Here is a 9,872-nt window from a genome sequence, read left to right on the forward strand (position 1 = left end):
AAAAACCAACAAAAGCAGTCATCCAGATGTGTTAATCAAGTTTATTAAATAAAATTGTGTAACTCGATTAACAAGATTTTTGGGGTTTGAAATCATTAAATTATCACACTTTATATTATAACAGATCACTCTGTTGACAGAACTGGAAGTGCAAAACCATAATTTAATTGCATTTTGTAATTTTAGAAAAAACATAAAATGTTAAAAGTTAAAACACAAACATCACTTATTTTATCACTTAAAAAATGTACTCTAAAATGTATTCAGATTGCTAAATATTGGAAATTATAGAAGAACAGACAGGTTTCTCAGACAGTTGTAGCACACTGTATGTTTTCTAAGGATGGCTTTGGTCACATGATCACGCGAATCTTGCTAATCAGTTAATGGTAGGTCAGTGGAAACTTCACTCAGCCAAGTAACTTCCCTTTGTGCATTTAAAGCTGATTCGACAGCTCCTGTTCCTTCATTGTGCAACTAGGACGTGACACTGTGTGCACGGCTTCTGCATTACTTCACAGATCAGCGTGTAATGCAGAAGCAGTCATTTAGATAAAAATGATTAACATTCATACAATGGAAAACATTCCTGATTGATTCTACATATGGCTTAAATCAGTGACACCTGGAGATATACAACAATTACATACATTCACGGTTTTAACTAACAGGAGTTAGTTAACAGGAGTGTGTGTGGTCTTCTGCTGCTGTAGCACATCCGCTTCAAGGTTCCACTTATTATGCACGAGGTACCGCCATGTGATCAGCTGATCAGATATTTGTATTAGTGAGCACTTGGACAAAATCAGAAAGCAGCAATTTACAAAATAACTTCTTTGTTTTTGTTGACGCGTTACATAGAATCTGTGACGACACTGCAGTGTCATGATCTCCGGTGCTCTACAATAGCTCATGATATTAAAAAATTACATCAAATTTTAATTATAAAGACACATTTTTGGGTTTGGCAGAACTGTCAGTCAGGATGTCGTTTCTTCATCGCTTACTTATTCTTTCTGGTGTAACAAGATGGAAATATCCCATCCCTGGGTGAGCGAATAAAACTGCAGACACAACGGATGCCTCTGCTCACCTTTCAGACTAACACCAGGATGAACCTGCACTCTCTTTTGTGATCCTGCCCTCCACCTCTCTGCAGGTCAGGACACTGTGGCATCTCTCTGGTCTCTCCTTTGTTCCAAACACTGCAGAGTCCTAGAAATACAGACATGAAGATGGTCAGTAATGACATTTGTCTGGTTGTTTACAGCCCATAAGACTAAAGCCAGTCACACAGGCATGAACAGACTCACCCTATTATTCCAGCTGGGATGAAGAGGATGATAGCAGCAAAGAGGAAAGGGAATCCCTTCATGAAGTGCAGGGTTGCTGGGTAGAGGGAGTTGAAAACGCCACTGCCCACCAGATAACACAAGCTCTCCACACAGGCAACAGATGCAAACAGGGCACCTAAGAAAAAGCACACACACACCCAGTAACACAATTACACATACAACCTGCAGAGCACAAGCTGTCCCGCGTGACAAGGGAACATGTGCTTCAACTGTGCTGCTGATCTAATTAGTTCACTGGCTCCACCACTGCACAGCTGACACACTGAGCTCTCTCTCTCACACAATCCGCACAACTTTGGTTTTAAATGTGTAACACTTGTACACGATCACGGGCTGACCCTGCTCTGACGGTTCCACCAACTTGGACAGCTTGGACCTCAGCACAGGTGTCGATGTCATGAAGAGCAAACACAGACCATAACCTGGGGAGAAAAAAAACCAAAACCAAAACAGATTTTTATGTTTATATGCGTGTAATTGTTTAATATCCATGAAATAATCCAGAGCGGGTGAATAAACTGTGTTAATTATTTCTAGAGGTTACAATCAGAGACAGTTTATTGTAGCCTTGTACTCAGGGCTGACAACCCTGAGTACAAGGCTACAATCAGTGGCCTTTTGTTCACTGACGTGTCATTATGTTTAAAATTTGCTTTAAAAATAACAATAACATGGGGTAAAAGGATTTGAAAAGCACAAATACAGGAAGATAATCAAAGTAACAAGCAGACATTCATCCATTCACTTATCCTTGAAAAGGTCTAAAGGGAGGCTGGAGCTTATCCCAACTAACATAGGGCGACATGCAGGGTGCACCCTGGACAGGTTCCCAGCCTAAGATAGGGAGATAGACAGCCATTCACACCTATGGGCAATTTAGATTCACCAATTAACCCAACTGCATGTCTTTGGACTGTGGGAGGAAGCCAGAGCACCGGAGAGTACCCATACAGACACGGGGAGAACATGCAAACTGCAAACTCCACACAGAAAGCCCCCGGCCAGGTAGCCAAGTTGAACTTCTTGCTGTGAAGCAACAGTGCTAACCACTGTGCCACCATGCTGCAGTGACATTTAACTCCAAATTAAATTGACACCAATATATATTGTAAGTCTTAACACAGACAAAACTTTTTCTTGGGCAGAGGCCGCATTCCATTACACATAATAGAAGAGAGAAAACACCTAATCATGGTAAAGTACTACAATAGTAAAAGTCATCTTCACTTAATTTATCCTACCTCACATTTTTCCTCACATAGTACATTCAGATTGACTTTTTACAATCGGTTTATAAACCATCTGGAGGTTATGAATGTGCTCCGACACCTCTCACCTGTAAACATGAGCTGAGTGCTGTTAGCCACAGAAAAGACCACCAGACCAACAAGGTTGGAGGCAAGACCCACAAGAGCCACCCAGGAGTCCTCCATGCAGCGCTGCATGATCTTTATCCCCGCCAGACTGCTCAGGTAGCCCAGGTGGTGAGCTGCTGATCCGTAGCCAATAAAGTCTGGGCCCCAGCACAGAGGCGAGCTCAGCTCGTACAACACGTACAGTTCTCTGGAGCCAAAGTGAACAGTCACCACCAGAAAGAAGCACAGCGTGTAAAGCCACAGCTTGCATCTGTGAAATTGTCCTCCAGCCTCACTGCTGCTGCCTCCTGATGAGTAGAGGTGCCAGACAGCTTTATGGTGTCGAGTAGTGAGGAGCTTAGCACTCGGGTCTGGCACCACAGACTCACGGACAAAGAGGAAGGCATACAGAGCTGACACCAAGTTGGTGGCCAGCACGAGCCAGAACGGGTTGATGTAACTAAACAAAGCACAGAAATAGAGAGGTAAAGCTTATATGGTTGATTTAGATATATATTAGAGCAGTGTGAACAAACCTTTTAACACACATTCCTTACCCTTGAGCCCGCCGCCACTGTCCTCCAATGATGCTGGCTAGCATCCCTGACAGGCCCAGACACGCCTCTAGGATTGCCACCCTGAAGGTGCGAGAGCGCCTGTCACTGATATCTGCCACATAGGCAAAGCAGCCTGCCAGGACGGCATTAAAATCACCCGACAGGCCGCTAAGCAGCCGTCCCACTAGAAAGTAGACCACGGGCAGCTTGAGATACATCACCACAAGGTACACGATCGTCTGCAGGGCCAGGCCAAGGTTAGGGAGGATGAGGACTCGTCTGCGACCAGCGAGGTCACTCCAAGAGCCCAGGAGAGGCACAACCAAGAGCCCGACAGAAAAGCCCCCCAGACTGATGTACAGGTTCCAGTGTGCTGTCAAGGTTTCCACCTCCTGAAAAAGACACATTTAACAACAATCAATCTCAGTGATCAGCGAAGAGGTGGAGAAGATTTTTTAATAGATGCTGTGTTTCTACTTTTTGTTTCTTAGCTGCATCCCAGGTGTAACTCTGTCTGTGCACCAGCGTAATTAGACCCATACATCATTGCGTCTGATCTGCCCAAACACTAGTTTTGCTTCACCTTTTTTAGCAGAGCGTGTAGATTGTATTCCTTTTTCCCATTTTCAGCATGTGACTGCTGTTCCTCATTGTTGAACTGCTTGTAGGTTCAAGGCTTACGACTCCTTTTTTCCTTAAATGACTACACATGCAGCCATTCAGGTGCTGATGATCAATTTACTTAGAAAAAAAAAGCCTTTAAAACACATCTGCATGTCTTTATGTGTGTATTAGTTTGTGCATTGCTTTTGTTTTCTCCAAATTGTAAGCACTTGACAGGAGGTCTTGCATATCTTTAAAGGGCTTGCGTGATAAAAAATGGCCCTTTTGGTGATGCTTATAACTATATGAGCGTGCTTTACTTGTTAGAACAGGTAAAAAAAATATGATACAGGAATGGCTTATTTTTTAGGACTGCTTTGCATGCAGTTTCTTCAATAAGTGTTTTCATTTTGTTGTTTGTTAAGGGTAACTATGTAACCTGAAGAAATCAACAAAGTGGGATGGCCTCTCCTACTGAACCAGTTAGTTTAACTGTAAATCTAGCATGTTAGCATTACTTTGTGTCTCACTTGTGATGAATAATAAATAATGCTGCAGGTTTGCTGGCTGTTCAACAGAATATTGGATTAGTGAGTCATGATATGAGATGAGAGTCAAAGTCAGATTTATTGTCCATTCTGCAATATGTCCCGGGTATACACAGGATTGAAATGCCGTGTTTCCCTGACCCATGGTGTGCAGCGAAATTAAATAAATATAATAAATTAAGTGAGAAGTTTTTCAGCTTTTTTATATACAAGATATTAAGTATAAATGTTTTTTTAAAGCCTGCATAAATATTCCAAGTAGCAAAAAAAATGAGGGTAAACAGGGTACCACAGTCCTTCTGTGGACTAAATCACACATTTCTCCGTGGTCTTTGTCAGGTTACTTCGTTAGTGCTTGTAAGCTGTGGTGCTACTTGGGACTAGTCTAAACCTATTGGGGGTGGGCATATTGTTTTATGCATGGCTTCATTAATAAAATCAATCAACAGTGTTATAGTGTCTACAACCCCTTTAAGTTTTCCGCCATTATAGAGCCTGAAGAAAAGGGTTAAAATACATTGAATTTTTAAGGTTATAAACATGTAACGTAATATTAATGAAAGATGTTTTTGTGCTTTTCCTGTTATAAAAATACTTCACAATGTATTAAACTCACGTTGAAAAGCCTTTATTTGTAACGGCATACATGGTTTTTAAATTAAAGGGTAATTCAAATGCTTTTCCCACGCAGAAAAGACGTGGACAGCAGCAGCAGTACATTTCAGGGTGACCGGACTACCTTCTGAAGCGGGTCGGGGGGCGCTGAGCTGTTGCCGCACTCCGACCTCTTGGAGCCGTTGTAGCCGAGGTCTTCGCTTATGCGGTCCCACAGGTACTGGGTCGACAGAGGTGCCTGCAGGGCCAGGGAGAACATGGACAGGAACAACACCGGCTCCACAGACACCGGCAGCGAGCATGTAACAGGCGGTCGTACGACGTCGGTGGACGGTACACCAGGCTCCTCTTTGTTTACGTCGAGCTGTGGTTCCTCCGCTGTGTCACTGAGGACATCTCCGTGTAGGATCGCCGCAGTGTCCTGCTCGTCCATGTTGGATCCACTCAACTGTAAACATTAAGTGTGTTGACTAGTTTAAGCTGCCTGTTAACGGAGTATACAGTGAAAACGAGAGCGTGTGCGGCTGGCTAACAACGGTTACGCTAATGAGAGTGAAGGTAACTTTACTGCCAGCTCAGCCAAAATCAATGAAACAATAACATGAACCGTAAAAGCGCGGGCTTTGCGGCCTCTGCTGGACGAAGAGGTGAACTACATTCCGAAATGATAACTGCGGTGGGTCACGAGTGCCAAAATGAATTAACGAACTATTTCTTTAAATAATTAATTTACCCCCCCCCCCCCATAACAAACACAGCTCTCATATTTAGTAGGGGTGCAACGATACACAAAATTCACGTTTCGGTTCGATACTTTGGTGTCACGGTTCGATATTTTTTCGATACAAAAAAATATTCATGCCTTTTTAATTTGTCATTTATTAAAATTATAAATATATATTTTAACTCAAAAGTACAGTTTTTAAATTTAATGTTGCTGAAACAAAAGTAATTAAAAAAATAAATATATCTCAGGGCTCTCAAAATTTCAAAATCCCTGGTAGCCCTTCGGGCAGGGACTCTTCAGTTTTTGGTAGCCCAAAATAAATGTAAGTAGCCCGAATAAAAAAGAGAGCAATTTTTTGATTGATGTTTTGTTTCCTTTACAATATTATACATTAAAGTATAATATTGTAAAGGAAACAAAACATTAATCAAAAAATTGTTGAAAAACAAATTACAACATTGTATAAAAATTACAATCATCAACTCAAATACTTGGTTCTAATTGAACAGAAATTTCTATGAACTTGTAAGAACTGTGTAGGACATGAATCAGTCTGTGTCAGATCCTGAATTTGAAATTTCCACTGAAGTCACGGGTAAGAGGAAAGTGGAACCAAGATCGAGGCCATTTGCTTTTTGAAGTTTGCAAAGACTGCTAAATTTTGCCAGTGGTAGTTCACTCTTTGCAACATAGTACGCTGTTCTAAACAGATTTTTCAAGTTTATTTTTAGTATGTTATTTGCAATTGGTGTTTGTTCTGGGAAAGCTATTGCAGACTGAGCAATAATGCATTTCTTGCATTTCTCATGGGTTCTAATGGGGGCCTTTCTTAAAATGACTGGTCCCAGTAACAAAGGCGCTTGTCGACTCAGAAATCGAGAGAAAACCACCAACACACCCGGCAGAACATTATGTTATTTACACGGGTGCACATAAGTGGTCCGCATGTGCGCATTCGCTGTCAAAATAAAAGACGCGCACCAGATAAGAAGTTGCAACGCGCGTTTGTGTCCATATAAAAAGCGCTGTTTTTGTCCGCTAGAGTGGGATTTTCACGGCACATTCCGCACCACATCTCTGTGCGTTCATCATTTGTTTGAAGCCAACTCACCTCCTGCAACCACTTTTCCGAGAATACGCGCTTCTTTTGTGGTTCGGACTCCTTCTGACATTTCTTTGGAGGTGGAGGAACACCAAAGTAATTGCTTAAAGGAGCTTGCTTCTTCGACATCTTTAAGAGTTCTAAACAAATGTCTGTCCTCCTCCAGAAAATCTTATGTATGCAAACACGCGTTGCAACTTCATATCTTGTGCGCGTTTTTTTTGTTTTTATTTTGACAGCGAATGCGCACCTGCGGACCACTTATGTGCAGCCCCGGTTATATAGCTCGTCATATTGCAGCCACAGAAATTCTTTTGTCCATGAAACCATAAAGCTGCACTTTCTTTTTGCCTTATAGTCTGATTTGTCGTAACTTTTCCGTTTTGTGGTAAGCTTTTCTTTGGCTGTCACTTCTTCACCCTGACCTGTCTTATTTGGCTCAGCAGAACTAAAATATATATCCTGCTGCTTTTACACACACACACACACACATAATGGTCAGCGATTCTCTGCGCGATCAACCTCTCATATGTTTAAGCTTGCTGCGGGAGATTTCACTTGTCATGTTTGCATAGTAAGCTAACGATTGATAAGACGATGTCAGAGGAATTGGTGCGCAAATTATCATCACTCACCAATCAGTACTATCACTCTCTATACACAGTTTGGGCGATTGCAAAGTGAAACCAAAAAACAAGCGCAAATTCAAACGCGATTTCAATATGTCACATATTGACAGTGGCTCACCGATGCCAATGACATAATTACCCAGCTACATTTCCGAAAGAATGCAAAAGCATTGACATATATTTTTCCTTCCTACGATAGCCCGACGGGCAGGGCAGAGATAGATTTTGGTAGCCCGACTGGAAAAATCGCTAGCCCAGGGACGTCGGGCTAGCGATTTTGCAAGCCCTTTATCTGATTGAGGAATCACTCATCTTTGGAAAAGAGAGTTTATTACAGAGAAAGGGCTCTTTCCAAAATAAAAGCAATACTATACGCTTCTTCTGGGCTATATTCTCAGCAGCATATTGTAGCGGGTCAGGGCTGTTCGGGGTTCTGTTTGTACAGTTATGTTTTGTTTATGTTGCCATAGTGACGGGTGACACCCACTCGCCGCGACGGTGTGTCCTTCCGGGATCAGAGGGCGTCCTGTGTGTTGTTGTTGCTGTGCGGTTGCCACGCTGAGCAGTTAGCTAGCGGCAGTGTTCTTCTGCAGATGTCAATAAACGGCTGTGCTCCCTGGCTAGTTCACGGGAAGCTAGACCAAACGACACCTCCATCTCCTCCTTGTCTGAGCTCGCCACATTGGTGTCAGAAGTGGGATGATGGTGGCACCCCATGTTCTGACCCGAGTGACTTTTCCCCCACCGGTCGGGACCGGCCGGTGCGCCAAAAGAAGGCACCTGGACATTTGCAGGACTTTGTGTGCGGTAATGGGGTCGTCGGGGACGACTGACCCCTTTGGTGGGGGCTATGTAGCGGGTCAGGGCTGTTCGGGGTTCTGTTTGTACAGTTATGTTTTGTTTATGTTGCCATAGTGACGGGTGACGCCCTCTCGGTGCGACGATGTGTCCTTCCGGGGTCAGAGGGCGCCCGTGTGTTGTTGTTGCTGTGCGGTTGCCGCGCTGAGCAGTTAGCTAGCGGCAGTGTTCTTCTGCAGATGTCAATAAACGGCTGTGCTCCCTGGCTAGCTCACGGGAAGCAAGACCAAACGACACCTCCGTCTCCTCCTTGTCTGAGCTCGCCACAATATTAAACATATCAGGTCCCCATAAGGAGAATCATGTGCTAACGGCTGTCTAAATGACTTGGGTTTGTAGCATGTATGCTTGTTGTTTTTGTCTGCTTCCACTTGTCTTTGCACTAGGATGATGTCGGCGTAAATGTGCAGTCATATTCGTTGTGTTCCCACTAGTGCTGTCAGCGTTAATCTCGTTGAAATGACCTTAACGCCACAACACGGCAAATCTCCGTTAACGAGCTACCCCTGATCACCCCGTGCATGGGGCTAGACGGCCAACACATTAACGAGCTAACTGTGCTAACACACTAGTTCCCACCCATGTAATTGAGCATTGCGTGGCACATCCAACATACTGTTTTACTTTAGTCCATGACGCGCTTACCTTCAGGGTCATATGTCACATGAAAACCAAAATAATTCCAAACGCCAGATCTGAATGAGGGTGGGGGAGGTTCAATTTGCCATGTTGCAAGAGGAGCTTAACTTCTGTCTCGCTAGCTTGCCCTGCGCTCTTCCTTCTGACAATGCTGTCTGTGTTGAACGCTCAGTGGATCTGCGCTCGACAGTGCAGCCTAGGCGGAGTAGTCGAACGCAGATTCACTGAGCGCTCAACGCAGACAGCATCGTCAGAAGGAAAATTGATAAAATAAATTACAAATTTTGTATTGTTCGATACATATGCGTACCGAACCGAAAGCCCTGTATCGAACGGTTCAATATCGATACGAGTATCGTTGCACCCCTAATATTTAGATTGTACTCTTACAGCCTTTCTTTCATTTTTTTCATGACAATGATGATGACATAAGAGTTTATTTAAAAAATTAAAATGTTGAAATGATACAAACACGTAAACGAAACATAAGGAAAATATTAACGAAACATTTATTTTTCTTATTATTATTTGTGTGTTTGTATAACTATATATCTAGATATTTACATACACTCACTGGCCACTTCAATACTTACACCTTGCTAGCAGCTGTGTTTTGCAAAAAAATATATTTATATTATGTGTAAGTATATTTGCCTGAATTGATAAATAGCCTACAGTAAACAGGCATTATGAAGGGGTTATATGTAAAATAAAGGAATGACCTATTTTGGAAGAATTTTTATTCCATGAACTGTGTGGAAGGCAAACTATGGACCCGGATGCAGGACTTGGGAGACACAAAAAGCTTTAATGCTCATAATAATATAAAGAAGTCCAGAACAATCGCAGGACAGACAGAGAATCCAAATATCAGGAATCTTTAG

The 9,872-nt window shown here is 42.7% G+C and overlaps 1 protein-coding gene across 1 annotated transcript; it reads right to left on the bottom strand.

Annotated features, from left to right (window-relative positions):
• Positions 1–43: 43 nt before the first annotated feature.
• Positions 44–5,675, bottom strand: slc46a1 (solute carrier family 46 member 1). Its single transcript, XM_080889410.1, has 6 exons — positions 5,158–5,675; positions 3,268–3,659; positions 2,692–3,170; positions 1,694–1,777; positions 1,314–1,470; positions 44–1,215 (listed from the first exon to the last, which is right to left on the bottom strand). The coding sequence occupies exons 1-6, from the start codon at positions 5,464–5,466 to the stop codon at positions 1,161–1,163; spliced, it is 1,476 nt and encodes a 491-aa protein (XP_080745536.1). The 5' UTR covers positions 5,467–5,675; the 3' UTR covers positions 44–1,160.
• Positions 5,676–9,872: the final 4,197 nt, after the last annotated feature.

Source organism: Rhamphochromis sp. 'chilingali' (assembly GCF_963969265.1).
Source record: "Rhamphochromis sp. 'chilingali' genome assembly, chromosome: 8".
Taxonomy (NCBI): domain Eukaryota; kingdom Metazoa; phylum Chordata; class Actinopteri; order Cichliformes; family Cichlidae; genus Rhamphochromis; species Rhamphochromis sp. 'chilingali'.